Source organism: Numida meleagris, chromosome 6 (assembly GCF_002078875.1).
Source record: "Numida meleagris isolate 19003 breed g44 Domestic line chromosome 6, NumMel1.0, whole genome shotgun sequence".
NCBI classification, from domain to species: Eukaryota; Metazoa; Chordata; class Aves; order Galliformes; family Numididae; genus Numida; species Numida meleagris.
The window spans coordinates 12,344,117-12,365,216 of record NC_034414.1 but is presented as its reverse complement, the minus strand read 5'-3'; the positions used below and the strand labels follow the sequence as shown (position 1 = coordinate 12,365,216).

Below are 21,100 nucleotides of genomic sequence, written 5' to 3'. Positions count from 1 at the left end.
CTGTGTGATGCTGACACTCTTTGTTTAAGAAATGGGTTTTGAAGTATTTCAGCTTGTTTTTTAGGAAGATGCTTTGCTAGACTGTAGAGGCCACACTTGGCATGATAAACTTGCACGGATACCGACAACTTTAGGTAGAGCTGTATTCCTGAGCTGCTCTAGACCTCTGTCTGGCATTGCTGTATAGCTTTCAATGAAGACGTTGCCATCAATCAGCCTGTCACCTACCTCACTACCCACTTCTATTAAATGATTTCACTATCAGCTAAGATGGAGCACATCAGTGAGTGGCATATTATAAGTGTCTAGAGAGATTAGATACTGAAATGAGACGGATAACGTCCAGGATCCATGAGCTCCCAGTATTGCGGCTGCTAATGCATCCTGCCTCAGTTGGATAAAACCTACAGCTGTGCTTCCACATTTGGTTTCCTTAAGAGAGGGTGCAAGTTAGAGGTGTGTAAAATCAACCTCCTGAGAAAGCTACAACAACTACATACAATGTATAAGCATGCTTTGAAGGTAATACAGAAGCACATAACACCATGTGCTTGACTTCATCAAATGCCTTTGCAAGCACTCAGCTGCGCTCCGAGCCTCTCTGTTTCCAGCTTCTCTAACCAGAAGCTTCTGAGTCTGTTTTCCGTTAGGATGGTCCTTGCTAAAAGATGACTTTAAAAACAATAATTGAAGTACCTCTAATAACTGTTCAGTTAAGAAATCTGAAAGCAGAAAGTTGATGAGGCCTAAGATGGCCGTCTTTGAAGAAAATATCCGTCACCCCAGGGAAGCTGGTTTTGATAGGCTTTAGTATTGGATTTAAAATCGGATACATAGGTATTAATGTACTGTCTTAGCTTTTTGTCTTATTATGATGGGAAACTGTGCTGCTGAGAAAAAGGTACAATATATAGGCAATTAAAAAAAACAGCTACAGGTAATGAGCAGTGGTATTTAAATGCCTGTTTCCATTGGTGTTATCCTTTTCATGCAGAGGGGCACAAACTCGGGAAGAAACAAAGGGAAATTAAGAATAATTAGTGGACTCTGATGCAGGAGGTCAATAGCTTTACCTCAGATGGGTCTGTTTGTGGTGTGTATTACGCAACTGCTTTATGAATGCCAGAGAAATGTGTGAGGATTAGTTAATAATCAACAAGTCATGCCTATATATATATAAAAAAAAAAAAAACTTGGCTATCAGTTCATCTTTTCAGGAATTAAGAGGAGTATTAAAACACAGAGTGACTTAAGCTCCCAGGTGTTAATTCTAGAGGATCTCTGCTCTATTTTCTGTAGAAATATATCTTTTCTAGTCTCCATCTAATCTATTGTTAGTGCAGAATAATTCCACATTTGTAGATTAAAAAAAAATGCTTACCAGAGTTTAAATACACACACATATATACATACAGGTATATATGCATACATGTACACATATACAGATGGATATAAATTGTGGTTCCTTTGCTCATGTTACTCATGTTAATTACCACTGAAAAAATCTCAGTCTCCTCAGTCCAGTGAGCAAACATAGCATGACCTTGTTCTTTACCAAGGCCTTTGGCTGTTCCAGTAAACAAATATTAAATAACGTTCAGGGCAATAAAGTGATAAAAGCTGTGGTATGTATTCTTTCTACCTTGGATGGAAATAGTTGCAAAAATAGAAATTTCAACCCTGACAAGATGACAGATGAGAATTTCAGCTCAGCAGCTATACTAGCACATACAGGGTGATAGGGTCAATTATTGAACAGAATACAACTTCAGAAGAGGTGAGCTGAGGAGCTCACTGTGGTCAGAAAGTTACTGCCCAAATTTCAGTTTAGCAAGGAGCCTGAGCTCTAATGATCGGTATGTGATGGCTGATTTCAGCAGTTAATTGAAATAACTTTGTGTTCTGTAAATACTGCAGGCGGAAACTGGGATGTGAAGGGAAAATTTCACAGGGGATTTAAAATGGGTCCCTTAAGCAATCCTGTGTGCAGGCTGCTGAAGGAAGGGAAGGTGGTCTGGTGCTATTTAGCATCCTTTTTTATTACGTAGGAAATCTCTGAATGCGATTGAAAGTCTGCCAAGTGCCTCCTGAGGTTCAGAGTGACAAATGAGAATTTCAGCCTGTTGGTGACAGCTTGAAACCAAGGAGGGCAAGGAAGGTGGCAAGGGCAGCTGCTGGGCTGCTGCCACCCAGGGGTAAAATGTTCCTGTGCTCCCCTGGGGGGAGAGTGGTTCTCCCCCAGTTGTGTCCTCAAGCATGACCAGATCTGTGGACTAACGTGGTGTGGCTATTATTTTCATTGCAAGAGAAAAATACCTTTCCTCTCCCCTTTCGTAAGGTGAGTCTGCCTTGGTCTTTCTCACGGAGACTACACTGGCCAGCAGCTCTCTGCATCCTCACTAGGTGTGATGGGAGGGGACCAGGCCGGCCTACGTCCCGGCTTGCGCCTTTGTGGCACTCGCTGAGTCTAATAAGGTGTGTGTTTTTTTTCTAGAGAAAAAGAGTACTCAGGTAAACCCAAGGAAGCATGGAAGATGCCAGTTTGCCTGGAAAATTCTCGTTCTTGTCTCGTATTCTCAGTGAGAAGAAGCACTATATTTTAGAGCAGCGTTCTATCAAACTAAGCACTGAGAGGTCCTCATGGATGTAGTATTCTTGCTTTTGACCTGCAGAAGAAATAGTCTTCAAAATCCTGCTGGTTATCTGTAAGATGGTTCAGAGTCTGTCTTGTCCAGCTAATAAATAGTAATTTTAGTGCAGGGTCTGGTGAGGAAAATATTAACAAGAGTAAACTTTAACAGTCTCATAGTCGCCAACATCAGCAGAGGTAACTGGATGCTCCTGCAGGGCTTACCTGGTATTATTTCAGAACAAAATCCTTGCTTTAGGGCTTTAACTCCTGCTGACTCTCTGAAATGTAGCTGCGGTGCTGCTGAACTACCTGAAAAATCCTGTCATGGGGATAATTTCAGGCTGTCAGCAGAAAAAAAAAAATAGCAGGCAAGGAGACAGTACAAAGAACGGGTTAAATCACAGACTTCCTACCTCGCTGGTATTCCTGGGTAATAATCCACCTACAGTGCCTCTACACCGTGGGCAGGAAATGCCTACCTCTTTTAAAACATAATTTATGCACTCCCTTGCCTTTTGAAAAGGATAGACACCAGCCAGATAGAAGAGACTGCTCTGCTGCATTAGGGCTCAAAATTAACCATCAAAACGTGTGCCTGATGTGCAAGTTAATTTGCCAAGTCATAAATGTTACACACAGACATTTGTGTATACATTTGAAATGTTTTTGGCTATGTAGCTCTAGCAAATACCATTTTTTTTTTCCAGTCTGTGCTACAAGGACAGGGATGCATATGTTGTTAACCTGGCACAACACGAAGTCTGCCACAAACTGATTCACCCGGAGGATTTCTTTCTGCAAGAGCTGCGTGCTATGAGGCAGTGTCTCCTGTGTGAATCAAAGTGCCCTTGACTTGATCTGCAGTAAGCAGGAAGGAAGGTGCCTGTTACTTTTTTTTTTTGCTCTGATGCAGCAGTGGCATCTGAGGAGGCTGAAAATATGAAGGAGACTTGAAAGGAGTTTCATTCCTTTAAATTTTTTTCTTATGAAAAATAATTATTTTAGGCTTAGACATGAAGGAGCTGATTGTTGGGAAGTTTGTGCTTATGGGTGCCTTCGAAGTAAAATTCAGAGCTAGAAAATTCTGTGGTGGTTGCATAAGTATTGAAATTACAACACTGCTGAAGTCTGAAAAGCAAGCAATTGACTGGGGAACATATTTCTAATATAATTTCTTTCTGACCTTTTTTTTGTTTCGCTTTGAGTTTTGATTAACTTCACATTAATTTTAATTACTGAACACTGGAGAAGAAAGTTTTCTTTTTTATTTTTTTTGTTAAACTTCCAGCTGCTTTCCCTCATTCTTCCATTTAGAAAATGAGTAATTCCCAATACCTTCAGAGACTGCTCTAGAAAACAAACAGGGAGGTCAAATTTGCCATTTTAGATCGTTTGAATTAGACAACCAGGATAAAAGCAATTACAGACCATCCCTGTATCCCGTAATGTTAACTCATAATTTGATTTTTCTTTAACTCCTTTAAATCAGAGCATTTTTCTTGAAGAACACAATGTTCCCTGAGTGGTACCAGACCCCTAGACATTTTCTGCTTCCCTGTAACAGAAATTACTGGTCTATCACTGGATGGAGTTCCCATGCACCTCTTACACACTCTGTGGTCTGTGTCCTTATCAGTGGATATTTTTGAGGAGAATTGCATCTCCAAAGGAGATGTGCAACTCTTGTGTTGTCTGCCTCACCCCTTGAGTCTTCTGGGGAATAACTAGGTTACTGCTTGTTCCAGCACACTGCAAGTGACAGAAGAGGTCCAAGTGTCATTCTTCTGTGTCCCTCCTGACTGCTCTGCCTCTCATCTTGATCTGTAGTAGTACCTCCACCACCTCTGACTGAATGTTTCCTCAGGAAGCTATTAGTTTATCCTCAGTCTCTGTCTGCAGCCTTCATGTCAGAGGGCACATAATACTGAAGATTTTCCTGGAGATAAGGCCGCCCCAGGTGAGAAAAATGTGTGTGATCCCACTCTGCTTTTTGCCTTCCTGCAATTGCTCAGGGAGCATCAGCACATGCCAGGCTTCACTATACGCATCATCTGCTCTGACATCTCATTCTGTGGGGTGCTGGGCTTCCTGGAAGAGACACACTTTGCTAGACACAGCCCTCAGCTCATACTTAGTCTGCCTGTTCTGAGAAGGCTGTGTGTTTTCCAACAGCAGACAAGATAAAAGTCAAGGGCTCGTCCTGTTGCCACTTCCTCCTTCAATTTGAAATCTCTGCTCAGATTACAAAAGTTATGAAAGTGAGAGGTTAAGTCACTTAGACTATTTTCTGGCTTTATGAGGTTCCTACAAACTGAGGCCAGTTAAAATGTAGGGTATGAATAAGTCACCTAGGGCTTAAATTCTGTATGCTTCATTTTAAAATATCTATTTGGGGATATACGTATTCCATTTTTAAACTCTATCATTTCTTAAATATTATTTAGTAGTCAGTAGTATCAGTAATCTGTTATGAGCATTCTGCTTTAATTTTTCATCTGACAGAGCAAAAAGAATCTTCTGAATTTTTAATCATTGTCATAAGTTTTGTAGATATGGCCTTAAATGGTCCTACATTCTACTTTCTTGAATCATTAAAGCTTTGCTTTCTCATTTTTTGTCAATCTTATCAAGGAATGCTGAATAATTAGAACAAAGCAAAGATAAGATTACCTTCTGGTCCGCCTGATTTATTTTGATAAGAACTTTATTTTGAGAAGATCTTTCTGCTGTCAAAAAGCTGTCCTCGCTTCACCTGTTTAAAGTAAACATGACCTGAAAATTCAAAAAACTTTATCTCCAAATTACTGTGCACAATTACACATTACTCATTAGTCCCCACAGTACCCAGAAGAGGTTGATAAATAATGTTCTATTATCTTGATTATAGCTGAAAAATCACTACCAAGAAGCTGGGATTTGCCATAAGTCACTTCTGAAGTCAGATCTAGACTTGGTGCATTCCTGTGCCTCCTTGTGAGATGGTACTGCCTCTCTGTGCTACCTTGCCTCTTCCCTGTTGTTTCAGCTCCATCGCTGTACCTGTCACTGAATCCTAGACACATTTGTATCAAGAGTCTTCGACGAACAGACTTCTTAGAAGCCACATCTTACACCCTCAGTTAAAGACTGACTGTTTATCCCATGCTTTCTTTTTGAGCAATGTGGTTTTGCAAGGGCCAAGGGGTGCTGACTGTCCCTAGATTTAATGTGCTCTGAGAATCACCCCTAGAATAATATCTGTGGGGTTTGACACTGACATTTGCATCCTTTGGTCTGACAGAGCAAGAGCCTATGGCTCCTTCTTACCTCCATGGGTACCCTATATAGTTATTATACCAGGGTTTTTTGCATTTTTTTTTTTCCTCCTGAAATCCCATAATCCCGTTTAGTTTTAGATCACAGCTGAAAAGGAGTGTGTATGTGCATGTGTGCATGGTGATGGCCATAATGCTTGTGCAGGACTCCTAAGAGGAAATGCTGTTTTGGCCAGGTTAGAAAGGTGATGCCTCTGCCCTAGAGCTCTTAAAGAGATGAAATTGACTTTTTTTTTTTCCTGGTTTCTGCCAAGCTCCTGTGCCAGCCGTCAACATGTTTGACCTTCACAGGCCACAGTAAAAAATGAGTGTATCAGAACACATTGTCCAAAATCCTCAAATGTCCTTACAGCAAAGAGTTCTCTCGTGCAAGCACTGGTGATAATACATGAGGTTTTTCTCTGAGGAGCCTAGCCCTTATTTTATTCATTGGCAAGTTTGCAAAAGCAAAATGTGCTCTTTTGACCACAAAATCTATTACTGCAAATTCCCTTCTTCCTGGCCTCTTGTGAGGGCTGCTTTCTTGCTTGCGGCACATGCAGAATGTACTGGCATACTGCTGTCATTTGAATTACTCTGATTAGGTCATTCTCACCTTGCTGGAAAAGGAGGGGGGATTTGTTGTTAGTTAACACAGTTTGAGCTTTCAAGCTCTTGACAGTCTTGTTCCTCTACTAGTGGGCAGGTCATCTGTCATCCTGCTTTCCACTTCCAGTGTCCCAACACTGTTCTGCAGTGGACACTGAAGAGCAAGACTTCTTCCCCATCCTCACAATCATTTGTTCTTCTAATTCTAAAGCCTCTTCTTGTCTCCTACTTGCTGTTGCTATGTCCCGTTCCCAACATTTTTCTCCTCATTGCTTTTGCCGGACCTGCTATTTTCTGTATTTCTGCTTCTACAGAGTGTCCTTCGAATGTCTGTTGATGACCACTGTTCCTCCTGCATAATCCTGTGCTCTGTGAGCAGCCGGTCAGTTATCTAGTGACAAGCATTCCTAAAAACATAACTGGTGCCACAGACTCCGGGCGAAAGGGGAACAGCCAGAAGGACAAGATGTCGATCCCTCTAAAAGGGAGAGCGCTTTTGTGTCCAGAAAGGGCTACAGAAACACAAAGCCAGGCAGAGAATTGTGTGATGAAAGTTCACAAGCGAGCCCTTATCTTCCTGATCTACATGGAAACCTGTTTTTTTTCTCAACTGATATACAGACAAACAAATAAGAAAAACCCACCTCAAACAAGCTAAAGGACTGCAAGCAAAACAGGTGGAATGTTATTTGGAAATAACAACAGAACAGAAATTAAAAAGGGAGATCCTTTTTTCTTTGTTCCTTAGTGATTAAAAGGAGGATTACACCCTAAACTGCAAGTCAAGGGTGAGTTGTATTAACTAGAAGAATTCATCATTGGAGCTGGTGACTTGGCTTGAGAGTGTTTCTGTGGCCTGTGAGCATTTTAATAGCAGGACTGTGGCGAGCACGGGCAGCGAGCACTAGCAGGGATTCCACAGCTTGATGGCTTCGTGTCATCTGGAATTTGTTCTTGATTACAGCTCGCATCATATGTAGTGCAGGTAGTGAATGAGAAGATCCATTTTCCATCCATATCCAAATCTTTATTGCTTTTGCAGTTTCTGGTCTCCCAGTAAACTTGTTACAGGGCTTGGGAAGTTAGTTTCTGCTTATAAATCATCTACGGAGCTTTTCCTGAAGATCTTTCTCAGCCTTGTGCCATCTGTATACGTTGCAGTTCTTTTAGAGAAATCTTTACACCAAACTTCTGCTGTATCTGGACAAAGTCGTGCACAGCTACGGAGTAGAAAGCTCATTTTTTGTTCTTTTGCTCAAGTTGTCAAAATGAGGAGCCAGGGATACCACAGGAAGGGATTTCTACTAAAAGTTTTGCAGCTACAAGAATTGGTGACGTGCCCACAGCCACCACAAGTGGAAGTCGTGCCTGCTGGGCTGGCTGAAGCCTGCTGGGCTCTTGGGATGAACAAACAGATACGCTGGCGGCTATAAAAAGAGCTATTGTTCCTCATGCTCATGTCTAAGATCTCTGCTTAAACTGACCACAGTTCTCACACCTGTAGGCACGTACATCTTCCTGCTAAAATAGTTTTAGGACTGTCATGCTAAAAAGAAATAAGATGAAATTCCTTGATGGTCTGAATTGGACCTTGCTGCTGAAGTCAAGAGCTGGTTAAGTTTATATTTGCAAGAAATGCCATAAAATCAAAGAACAGTTGTGTGTGCTGCTCCCAGCAGACATACAGCTACTATGATATACTAATGAATGAAGGAAGCACAGAAAAGTACTTCATGCGGGTGATTATATATACAAAATAGGCAGAAGTGGTTTTCTTGTCATACACACAGACAATAAAGGACCAAGCAGCACAGCTCCACGCTTCCCAGCTTTTGCTCATATTTGTGCCACAGTTCTCAGCTAGGTTCCTTTTGCATCTACATTTGCCGTAGTTCCTAGTTTCCCCCTTTCTAATAATCTAAGAGACAAGATGACAGAACAGATTAGAAAAATACGTATAAATAATACCGTACGTAAAGAGGCATTTACCCACTGAGTCTGAAATCTCTTTCCCTGATTTGGTTCTATTTTTGAAAACTTTATCTTACTTGACACTGACAATGATTCACATAAATATTAAGTATTCATTTTTAGTCCATTGCACATAAGTGAAGCTAAACTGAAATGTTCTTTGGAGTTTTACCCTGCAGGTCTTTACTTAGGTCTGGGAAATGGGACAGGCAGATTCCGTTACGGAATACTTTGCAATTTGGCTTTATGGTTGTACATTAAATAGGATAAATGTGGTGGTTTTAAAGTGTTCAATGACATTCGCATTTCAAAATTTTTTCTTCTTATTTTATTCATCAGGGTAGAAAAATAAGGTGTTACACTGAATTCAAACCTAAATCTGAATGCTGTGGAGTATAACATCATTTCTTATTTATACCTCCTTTTGGTGCTGTGGTTACATAGAACAATTGTTACCATTACATTTACTCTTTTGCTATATCTTGTTTTAATTAAATCAATTTTTAAAATGTTTTATTGTCCCCATGTTTTGTTCTTTTGACTGTTAACAAAGCTACTGAGGCACTGATTTTTTTTTTCCAGTATTTGTCACTTTTAAATTCTAACACAATTGTTTCTATTATAGCAGTCGATTCGATTGATAACATATAGCAGAACTGAAGAACTGCTTCTGCTTTGTGAGAGCGCTTTGCAAGACTCCTATATAAGGTAAATTACACTAGGGACGTGCTTAACAATATGCCCTTCATAGTTTCCACTAAGATTTTGAACAAGTTTTGTGTGTATCTTGAAGACAGCGAATGTAATAGCTGGAATGCTTAATGATCACTTATTTCCGTGTTGTTTGTTTATGCCAGACCTAAAGCTTATGTGCTGCAAAAGGCACTAACCTTGCAAAGACTGGTTCCAGTGCTTTTCCACGTTAAACTTATCCTGGCAGTAGTTTAATGGAGATTGCTTTTCTTCAATGCACTTGGAAACATTAAAAAGTAATAAAATGCGAAAGATCAGTATCAGTTTAAATGAAAAGAATGTTTATGTTAAAATATTGATGAAAATGCAGCCTTCAGAGATTTTGAGAATACTTGTATTTACATGGCATGACTGAAAGGTGACTGATAGCCCTGAGAAATACAGGTCTGTTCAGAACAAATGATGCAATGTGAATTTACACTGACTTGGGAGCTCGCTTTCTGGTGTGGCAGAACTGCCTTGGCTCTGGGGTAACAACAGTCCTCTCCATGTCCATCGAGATGATACTGTTTGTACATCTTGTACATTCCTTCTCCATAGAGGCTGTGCAGAGATTCCTAAAGCTCACTCTTGAGTAAGCCACCTGATGACATTTGGCCACTTCCTAACAGGTACTGACTCTGAACTAGTGAGTAATTGAATATAAAGAACTACAAAGCTTAAGCTGAGCAGTCTCTAGCAACGTTATACCTGTATCTGTTACCTGCTGTTAACCTTGCTGAAGTCAGTAGCACAGAATTATCACACGAGACAGCTTCTTAATTCCGTCTTACTGGGAAATGCTGCTCTGTCACATACCCAGTGCATTATTTTGTGAATTCCTCAAGCTGTACAAGCTATTGATTTCGCTGTCTGGATGATGCAGCTTTCTAAGCCTGGAAGTCTCTTGAGCAGAGACAGATGAAAATATGAAATCCTCCAGTTAAAGGAATATACTAAACTTTAAATTTCATATTCCTAGCAAAAAAAAAAAAAAAAAAAAAAAACCTCCATAGCCTCTGGATTACTATGTAAGGGAAACCTGCACACAAACTAGTATCCTCTAGTGTTTTCATTTGAGCACGTTTTTGAAACCAGCTTATGTTCTGTATGTAGTTGGCATGCTCGAGTACATTTAAAGGACTGTACCTGTTAGTGACGAAAAATTGTCAGCATTAGCGAGACTTGAATACAAGGTAACTATCAGCAACACTAAGGCAGTTTTGGGCACATGCAGAAACGGTATCATAGGCGCTGGGAAATTTAATGTGCACCTGAAAAAATTAAGTCTGCAGGGCTTGTGCTTTGAGAATTGTAAATTAGAGCTCACATCATATGGCTACATCCTTTCACAAGTCTGGCTTTGGAAGTGAGGATGCGGGAACTGAGTGCTAAATCCCCATGACGCAGGAAGGATGAGGGTGCCCACCCCTGATGTCCTTGCACTGGTTGGCACATCTCATACGCACACTGCACCCTGTGAAGGATCCTAGCTTTGGGTGCTCTACTCCACTAGTCCAGGTTCATATGGGAAACTATATCTGAGTATAGTATAAAGTCTTCCCACAGATGGTTATTGTTAACTTGGTGTTTTTATGGCAATAGCATCTTAGAGGTCTCAGTGGAAATTAGAAGCCCATTGTGCTAGTTACTGCAACGCATGCATTGTAAGATTGTAAGGGGGAGCCAAAGAATGCAAGTACCCAGGAAATGTTTTTTTCTTATTTTAAAAATGACGTACCAAGATTCAATATCTTGTGGAGTAAAATTCATAGAAGATGAGGAGGACTGAGACATAACCAAATGATGTGGATTAATCAGCTAATACCAAGTGTTGTTTGTGTGTTTGTGCCCCACTGCAAATGTTCCTCTACTGAGCTATACGAGTGTGGCCTTCCCTCGTTCAGCCGGTGTGCTGTAAATGCTAGCCAAAACCCCAGAGTGGTTTCTTCAGAACTAACAGGCGCAAGCACGCAGGGCATGCACATAATGACTTTAGTTAGAACTGCTAACAAATGGCCTCTTGCTAATCTGCATTAATTCGATTGCTTGTAATCATCTCAATCATCTGTCCAAATCTGTTTTCTTCTTTTTTTTTTTTTAATTTGCTTTCTAATAAATTCACACCATGTAGCTCTGTGTATCTTTCTGTTTTAAATGGGTTCTTGAAAGTGCAGTGTGCAGACAGTTCTGCATGAATGCCAAAGATGCCCTATCAGATAAAGGTTTACCTTGTTGTCCTAGCCCAGATATCCTTTGAAGGTTAGGAGTTACTGTAGCTGATGATTGTATATGTGTGAAGGTAAATGTGTGGTTTGGAGTTGAAGATACCACAGAAATGCTCCCAAGATTCAAACTGTTCATTTGCCTTCAGCCCATGTCACGCTGACACTTACAAAGTAAAATGAGCTTTTCCTGGTGGAGCAGGTTCTCCAAAAGATGTTTTCTTTACGACAGCAAATGCACTTTTGCAGTATTGATTTCCTGCTGCATAGACATAACTAACATTTCAGGAGATCTATACAAGATTAAAATTTACCTCATGTCTTTTAATAAAATCACTAGCACTTTTGGGACTCCTTGGCAGGATGAACACTGAACTCTTATCAGCTGAACACAAGATTTCGACATCACTTAAGCAAAATTCAGATAAAAGTTAGCTACTACCTCCCTTTCCCCCCAGACAACAACAACAAAAACAACAGCAATTGACTCAATCTGGTATTGGTTGAGTTGTAGTATAGTTAGGTTGTTAGGTTTGTCCTGACAAGTGCTTTACCGAAAAAACTTGAGTTAAAATCAGTTCTGCAGTGTGCGGGACACATTGCCAAGAAGTGCTAAGATGTATTGTCACTAGGTTTCTTGCAAAACTCCACGCTATAAGCAACGGGGAGATCCGCGCTAAAAAAAGAAAGAGGAACAGCACAATGTGGCCGATATGTTGTTTTGTTTCTAGAGTAGAGATCAAAGGCTGCTGTGAAGATGAGCCCTTTTGCATTTAGTGTTGTAGCAGTTTCACAATTGTCCTTGTCCTGAAAAGTTTTGCCGGAGACAAAGTCTCTGGCTGGATCCTGTTAACATCAGCGGTAGCCCCTTATCCACGTCCTTTTCTGCTGTAGACATGACCTCCATTCCACTGGAGGTTGTAGGTGCTCAGCATTTTTAGAGATTTCTCCTTATACGTTTTCCTGAAGCCTGTTATAAATTTGGAACATTGCGACTGGAGTTTTTCATTTAATTTGTGACCAGACAAATCACAACACTGGCCTCCACCATCCATACCTGTCAGTTGCTCTGGCATAATGAAGGCAGTGCAAGAATCCAAGGTGAAAAACAGGAATAGGGTTAATGGAATGAGTTTTTCAAAGTGAAATCCGCAGCTGAATTTCTGATGCATGTGAAATAATAAGCAACCTAAACTGACTAGATCTTTCTGTATTTAAATGGGGAAATGAAGGTAATGCTTTAGAGGGCGAAGGTGGGCAGGATTAGGGATTCTGCTGCAGAAAAACAAGGAGCTGTTACGCTATTGGTGTATTTCTGTGCACGCTTTGATGTGTGTGTGTCTGTGTATGTGAATGCTGAGTAGATGATCCAGTAAACTGAGTAAAGAAGACGTATTCAGTTTGGTTGTGCAGACCAAAATGCCTGACTTAGCTCATATTTGTCTCTGGGAAATCATAAGACTCAGTAGGAATAGGCTTTGCCTTTTGTTATTTAAAAGCAAATAATCCATCTTCCTGCTTTTTAAAACGGGCATTCTTTCCCAGGTTTTCAAATAAGAAGCCAGTTGGATATTTTAAACTGTTTCATGCTGTCAAGACACCACGACGGTCTTGACCGAGCATTTTCTCAATGTAAATCTAGCTTGCTGAGGTTTGCAGCTGCTCCTGAAGTATCAACATAATTACATAAGTGTGTGCCAGCAGCGAGCGCCTGTGCTGGTGGATCATGTGCAGCACACACATTGCTGGCTGTCCACGGAGCACTGAAAGCAGAGATTTATTGCATTTACAAAGGGCCATTACAATGCAATTTTAACTTACTGTCATTAAAGGGTCTTACATCATAAGCAATCGCTGTAAAAAGCCTTGGACTGAGATTTATTCTTCATTTTTATAGCATGATTTATTAGAGCCCCCATTATATCTTATAATTCATATCTGAAAGAAATAAAAATCAATTAGGGCCTGGTCCTTTCACCTTTACCCATGCTGGGTAGCGCCCTGGGCTCAGCCTGCAGGGAACGGGGACGTTCCTGGAGTAAGGGATTGCTATGAGAGGAGGAGTAAAGACAGCCAAATCTGGGTCCTTACTGAGCACAGGAGAGAGATGTACAAATTATCTGAGAAATGACAGCACTTCATTTATCTTCTGGGGGAGGGGGTGGTTCTCCATAGATTGAGAGATATCACTGATTTCATCCGATCCTAGCCCTGTACCTCCTGGGTACCATTTGGAGTGAATCACATATTTATATAACGCAGCATTCAGCAGAGAAAACCCAGTCAGCCTTCTAATACTGTTCTTTCCTCAGATCAAATTCAGCATATAGCAACTAAGCTAATTGCAATACAGTTGCAAAGATCTCAAAATGGCTGTTCCGTTAGTGTGATTCCACAAGAATGCACTGAAATTTCATAAAATCAAGCCTATACAAAATGGAAACTCAGCTTTGCCATCTGCATTTGCATGAGAAAGGATTACTTACTTGATTATCAATTAAGGCTCAATTTTTCAATCTGAATACCCGTCTTGCCCTTCTTATTATGAAATACAGCACTTGGATGTGATTTGATTGAGTATTAATTGAAGTCATGTGGCTTGAATGGGGATGTATTCTATAGCCCTTTGCAGTGAAAAAAGCCATTAAGATTATGAAGAGCTTTGTCGATATCAGAGCTCTGTGTTTTGATGCAGTGTGCTCAAGATTCTCAGGACTTTAAATGATTATGAAAATACACATTTAAATATGTAGGTTCCTAATAAATTGCTAACATCTATCACACCTCAGTGCTTTGGAATGGAAATATGCAGTGCATGTATTAAAAAGGCAGTACACTGCAGTTAATCTGTTATCTTGAACCACACTGCAGGAAAATGCAGTTCTATCCTTGGAGCTGCTGGTAATGCTGGCACTGAATTTCAACAACAGTAAGGCTGCTCCCTCTCTGCTGATTTGCTACCATCTCTCCTTATGTTAAAAGAAAGGCAGTATGTATAGACTTCACTGAAGTAGTACCATAAATATACACAGATCAGTCATGTATTTAAAAAAAAAAAACAACAAAAAGATGAGTACCACTCAATACTAGACCGTACAAAATAAAGAAAAACAAATTAGAACAATAATTTTCCTAGGTATAGTCCAATACATCACATTTTTGTGAGCAATTCTAAAATAGAAATATTATAATTGATCCAAGGATCTTTTTATCCTTTGACTCATGATGCACCAACACAGAATACAGTATTTTGCTGCCTTTTATTCCTAACCAAAACCAAAATAGCAAATGTCAGGAGAAGGGCAAGGAAGATAACTGAAGACACGCAGGGATGGATTAAAGACAGAGGAGACCAAATATCATCCTGAAACCAGTTGCTAAATTCGCATTGATTTCAGTGGCACCAAGGTTACGTTTTTACAAGTATTTTGGGATAGTTTAATTCTGAAGTCCTTCCTCATATGGAAATCCCACTCAGCATTGTGGGAGGTGGTGGTGATAGGAAGGCATATATATGTGTATGCATATGATTGTATGATCCATACAATCTTAGCCTTGGCTAAATCAAGTAAATTTTGTAACCTAGAAACGTTATAATTAAGTAAGATTAAAAAAAAAAAAAACTATGAAAATGGCAACAGATGCCGTTCTTTTTTAAGATTTCAAAATAATAGAAATAAAACTGGAAATAGGCAAATGGATTAAGAAACAACCCTTCCATGAATTAGAACTGCCTGCACTACGCAGCCAGAGATGTGTCAGGTGGGTAACATCATCCCTCTAATCTCCCTGTGAGGTTGTGACTTCAAAGACTGTAAGACTTTCTGGGCAGACATCACATCTTCCTGTGTGTTTCTGAACAACTTGAACCAATGAAGTCACGATCCTGTATAGCTGCCATGATCAGGTTTTTTTTCTTGGCGGTGGCTTTACAGTTTATTACTTCTGAAGCCAGAGGAACAGTTCACAGGAGTTATTTGTGAGTGTGCCTGCTCCCACCTTGGCTAACTCAGCAGGGACAGAGCCTGGGAGGTGGCCAATGCTTTCCAGCTGGGATCGCAGAGGCTGCTTTGGACAGCATGCAGTGGAGCCAATACCCGGCTTCCTCGTGGGTTATGTAAGGATTTGTAGTAGCGTTCCCCTTGATGGGAGAAAATAGGAATAAGATGGGATTTTAGGAGCTGTGTTAATAATGAATGACAGAGTGGTGGTTAATAGATGTCTATCTGTAATTCCATTATACTACGAGCACAGGGGAAACTTCATTTAATGCAGGATTCTCATTTTTTCCAGAGCTGTAATGCAGCGTGCAGTTAAAATTAGGCTGTCTGGTTAATTGTCAGTGTGCAGTGAGAATCGCTTCAGTGCAGGATTAGGCATGCCTCTGCAGGGGGGCTTTGCAGAAGGGCCCAGGGAGGGACAGCAGCTCCACTGGGGCCCCTTGGAAGAAACCCCCCCAGGAGAGGGGTGCCTGTGGGTAGGGGAGGTGTGGAGTTGGGCCTCCTCTTCCTCCCTGTTCGCTCACATGTGGTGGGATCCCCAGGGGCGCACCCGTCCCTGGAGCATCCCTGGGCCAAGCGCGTCCCTGTGGGATGGCAGCAGGATAAGCTCTCCTTGTGCAAGGTGATGCTCTCCTGAGCTTGGCCAGGTTAAGGGATGAGCAGGAATATCCCCACAGCCTCTCAGCACCAGGACAGTACAGTCGTCAGGAGCCAGGACCCATAAGCCTTCTTATACCTACAGGATGCAGTCCGTATGGAGAAATGAACACAGCAAGGTGGAAGTGCTCTTGAACATACAAAAGAATGCTGAAGGAAGTCCATGGGGACCACCTTTCTCTCATCTCTTCCCCACTATCATTTTACTGCCTCCTTCCTTGCGTTAGAAATTTGTCTTTCAAAAATCCCCCACTGAGGAAAGCAGATTCCTCTGCAGGTGCAAAGGGAGAGAGGAGGGAAGAGTAAGTGAGGTTTTCCATAAGACACTCCTCTTCCAGATCAGAGCCATACAGCATACGCCAGGATGGCAAGTCAAGCTGTTGAGGACTTCCTATAGGACCCCAACCAGCTTTTATTTAAAAACAGTTAAAGTGTGTATTTGGAAGGACTATAAAGCTTTCCTTAGGGTCCATTAATGAAGCTTGACTGTCCAATCTGAGTGTGAGCACTCGCACGGAATCTCAGCAGAGCGCTCCAGATTCCCAACCACTGACTAACCTAGCAGCTGTGCATGAACACCAGCACCGTCTTATCCTGCTGGGGAGGAGGAGGAACGGGACAGAGATGTGAGATACATGCTGGCCAGACTCCCCGCAAAGTCAGCGGGAGCTTTGCTTGTGTACGAACAGCATGACCAGACATAAAAATAAAGGAGCTGGGGTGCTAGGAAAATATTTTCCATGCGCTGTGTGTGTGTGCAGAGTGGCCTGCAAAGTCTAACGAGTGCAGGAGGCAGGAACTATTACAACACAACTCTCAGATACTCTGTTCTAGCATCTGCGCGGCTCTGAGTAGGTTTTTCCCTTTGCATCTACTTGCAGAAAATAAATGTAGAAAGTTGGCTGAAGATGTGAAAAGCTTTCTAGTAAGCTTTGAAGAAACAGCTCACCAGTTTAGGTGCCCAGTGTGTGAGGCGGTACTTGGCTGCCTGAGGAGACGCTTTTGAAAATCCACCTGGATGCCCACCTGTCTGCATGTGTACCTGGTATCTTTGTAGAGCTGATCTTTTCCACTACCTTATCTGCTGCTCTGTTCTGACCTCCAGGTACCTGCCTTGGCCTCTGTTACCTAAAACACGGAGCCTTTATGTTACAGAGAAGTGCAGTGCACTTTATTAAGGTAGGTGTCTAAGGCAAGGTGTGATTTGAAACACACCACTTTCTCTTAAGATTTAGAAGCCTGTGCAAGCAGTTTTATTACGTGTTTGATCTTTTTAGAAAGAACTACGTTATTGAAGAAATCAGTATTTAGAAAACGTGAATGTAACTAAACCAGCCAGTACAAACTGTTAGTAACTGGGATCTTACGCTTTGTTAAAGTAAGTTTGTGAACAGACATAATGTACAGTTAGCTGATTTTTCCTGTAACACACAAGTGCTCTTCCCTTCTCCCCTGGCCACCTACAGCAAGATCTACAATGAGATCAGATATTTAGCATGAGTTGGATGCTGGTGAGGCAAGGTAGTCGTGGGTTCTTGTATTTGTAAACAGTGTTCGTCACAAGGCTCCAGGAGTGGCTAGGTTTGAGTAAATGCTGAGCTTTCCACAGACAGTTCCTGAATGTTCATTGCTTCATGTGCCACATACAGACCAGAGAATTTCTGCAGGTTTTCACTTAATCTTAACATTCATATACCACATCCCTAGTACTAGTACTTGCCTAAGTGTGATAGTGTAAAGATTATGTAAATCAGTGCTTATATTAAGATGTTACTTAGACGTATAGTTTTGGTTTCCAATATATATGTTAATCATCATTATTGCAGGCCTAAGACCAATTAGGATGACAAATTTTGTGATGTAAACTTTTGACAAAATGGCAGTGTGAATCTAAATTTTTGCAAGGCTAGAATACAGTTAGCAAATGAAAGCAGTGTACACAATTATAAAGGAGGTAACACCATTTGTTGCCTGACTATACTAAGGATTGCTTTAATATACCATTCACTTGTTAATGATGCTATCAATTATTTTACTGTAAATTAGCTATTGTGAGCTTGAGATCTTTTTGCAGTGTCTGTCATTAGGTTATAGGAGCATAAATCAGACTCTCATCTCTTTTTACATCCATAACCATAACGTATGGCTTTTATTAGAAAATGTTAAGTGTCTTTTAATGTCTCCTTAATGGACAGTGTGTGCATGTGTTGATGATGAAAGCCATCTTCCTTCATACGAAATATTAATGCGTATAGCCTGTGTCTCCATAGATACAAGTTAAGGAATGATATTTAACCTATGAAATATTCAGTATACAGGTTAACTTCAGAATTTGTGTTTTCTATAGTATGGCAACCTTTTAGGGAAGAAACAACTTAAAGGTAAATCAGGGGTTGAATTCTACCGAGTATGCATATGTAATTGTGAATAAATGATGTGGCAACCACTGGAAAAAAATATCTCTCTATAAAATGCCTATTTCTAAATGGAAATACCCCATACCCATAGAGAATTAGGAAATGGGATTTATATCCTCCTAGGATTCCAGCCTGTACATCACAAAGAAAGACTCATCATCGGTTATGTATTTTGCCCTCCAAACTAAAATACTGGAATGCTTCCAAGAAAAAGGGTATTTTAGTCTCTACAGAGCCTTTTCACTGGGGCAGCTTTATCCATTTAGCCTTTGGTCCATTCCACAGCATCTTGGACAAGAACACTGCTTTGACCTGAGGTCTGTTTACCAACAGATTCCTGGCCACAAGAGATCTGCTCCTCAAACTAACGCCTGCTAATGTTGGGCTTGATTAAAGGAAACTAATGAAGCCATTTGAAGGATGCCCTCCAGCCTTCCCTCTCTGTTTCCATGTTCCCTTGGCAGAAATCAGGGATTTGAAAGCTGCAATTCAACAGCATCATCCTTTCATGTTGTGGTAAATATTTTATTATTCCTTTACCCTCCGTGCTGTTTAAAGAAATTCATTTAAAATATTTACTTCTTTGTTCAAGGAGGAAACCTCCAAAGGATATGCAAACAAGAACGTTTAGAAATGCACCAAGATGTAAGTGCAGGCTCTGCTCCAGCTTTCCCCATTCATTCAGGCTGCAGACCTGGTGGCTCCCTGCCGGAGATCTCTGCTCAGCCCAGCAGCCTCCAGCAGCCGCTGTGCCCCCCATTCATACCCAGCCAGCTTCCCTATCTCTGTGCCCTGCATTTCCACTTCTTTCCTCTATCCATCCTGTTTGCTCCTTTATCTGCTCTGACTCCTTTGATCCTCCTCAGGAATAGCGCTTATCCTCCCACACCGAGGCACCAGCCATCACCATGGAGGGCTGGTTGCAATTTTATGCCTCCACAAACGTACGTTTAGGAGAGGAGTGACACCCGTCCAAGCTGATCCCTTTGTGAAGGCACTGTCCTCCACCTATTCCTCCTGCTTACCAAAACAGATGCCTTGGGGGTTAATCTTGCTCTCGCTCCTGAACTTAATCTTTTCTTTACCTTTGACTTCACATGCAGAATCAGGCCCCAATCAGTGTCACTGTCCCCATATGGGGCAGGCACTGGGAGGGAGAGGTTGTCCTTCGGTAGCCAGGGTAGAAGCCTCTCAGACAGTGTCCCTTCTCCATGAATGAACCCTCTCCTCTGATTAATACTTTTCCCCTTAAGGGAAAAGACACAGTGGGGAGGTAAGTGAGCAGCTGAATTATCCATTCTCAGAGAAGCAGGATCATAAATATTTAACATGATACGTATGAGAAAAGAGAAGGGAACAGGCAGCCTCTCCAGTCCAAGTTAAGCAGCTCTCCAAGACCTCTGCTCCTGTGATCCCTTTTCCATCTCGTACAGGGAGAGCAGTTAGCTCCTAAGAGGGCTTGAGTAGGTGCCTCACTGCTGGGGCATAGCGGACTGTGGAAACCTGTGCACGGAGGGAAATTATCTGGTATAACGGAGATCTCCCTTCTCCAACAGGAGTGCCTGGCCTATGAATGGGACCTGCCCCAGGCTGTGTGTTTCTAGGAGCCCGCTGGAGAACAAGGATCTCAGAAGCCCACATGTGAGTACGCGAGCTCATGCCACGGTGTCCACTTGGGCCTCGCGCGTGGGACCTGCATGAGAGCATGGCCTACATCCGCAGGTCCTGCACACAGTTGTTGGGATGCCTGCTCTACTCTGCCTGTGGCTCTAAGCCCGGTGCCACCGGGCAGAGGTGGGACCGAGTGGGGCAGCATTTTGTGAGGGTGCTGGTTGCATAGCTTACCCTTGCATATCTGGAGGAGTAGGGGTCCTCAAAGAGTGCCCAGATGCGGGGCTGCCACCGTCTCCAGAAGCCCCCAGATCTGCCATCCGGGGAGTCACTGAGCGCGAGGCGTTTTGTCATCTCCAGCTCCTCTTCGCCATCGCCAGAGTCTCCGGTGCCATCTATGTCTCCATCCTCGGCGCTGCTATCCAGGGGCGCCCCACCAAAGCTGTCCAGAGCCTCTTCGGCGTCGCGGTGCTGCCGGTAGGTCATCCAGCAGCAGGGCTCCACGTCGGTCTCATCGATGCCCCAGAAGGCCAGCTCCTCCTCGTACAGGGGCCCACACACGTCGGCGGGGCAGTGCAGCTTGCCGGTGCGGTAGTAATTCAGGATGTGGGCGAAGACGCCCGGGTGCCGGTCAAAGAAAAACTCATCCGTGCGGGGGTCATAGTCGAAGTGGCTGTGGGCATCGGGCTCGGCGATCCAGGCCAGCCGCGTGCCGGGTAGGGTGCGCAGGGTGCTGCGGTAAGTCTGGTGCCTAGTCCCTCCCACGTTGATCACAATGCGGTCGCTCTCGTCGCCCTGGCCCATCTCGTCTCTTATCAGGCATGTCGCAGCCTCATCCAAGCGAGCACGGAGGGCGGCGAGCCCGCGAGGGGACGGCTGCTCGGCTGCAGGCGCTGCGAAGCCGAGCCCCGCTCCGGGTCAGGGCCCGCTCCCGCTCGGCGCCCGCGGCCGG

At 42.4% G+C, this 21,100-nt stretch overlaps 1 protein-coding gene and 1 long non-coding RNA gene across 3 annotated transcripts in view; one reads left to right on the top strand and one right to left on the bottom strand.

The window, feature by feature from the left end:
- Positions 1-21,077, bottom strand: part of KCNC1 (potassium voltage-gated channel subfamily C member 1) — a 105,270-nt gene extending 84,193 nt beyond the window's left edge. For both annotated transcript variants that reach the window (XM_021403890.1, XM_021403889.1), the window contains exon 1: positions 20,383-21,077. In XM_021403890.1, the coding sequence (XP_021259565.1) occupies positions 20,383-20,952 (570 nt within the window). In that variant the 5' untranslated portion in view covers positions 20,953-21,077. The remainder of the gene's footprint in view (positions 1-20,382) is intronic.
- Positions 1-21,100, top strand: part of LOC110402142 — a 91,243-nt gene that overhangs the window by 51,091 nt on the left and 19,052 nt on the right. Inside the window, exons 2-6 of the long non-coding RNA XR_002440923.1 lie at positions 9,131-9,213; positions 17,226-17,299; positions 18,871-19,053; positions 20,094-20,178; positions 20,509-20,625. This is a non-coding gene — a long non-coding RNA (uncharacterized LOC110402142). The remainder of the gene's footprint in view (positions 1-9,130; positions 9,214-17,225; positions 17,300-18,870; positions 19,054-20,093; positions 20,179-20,508; positions 20,626-21,100) is intronic.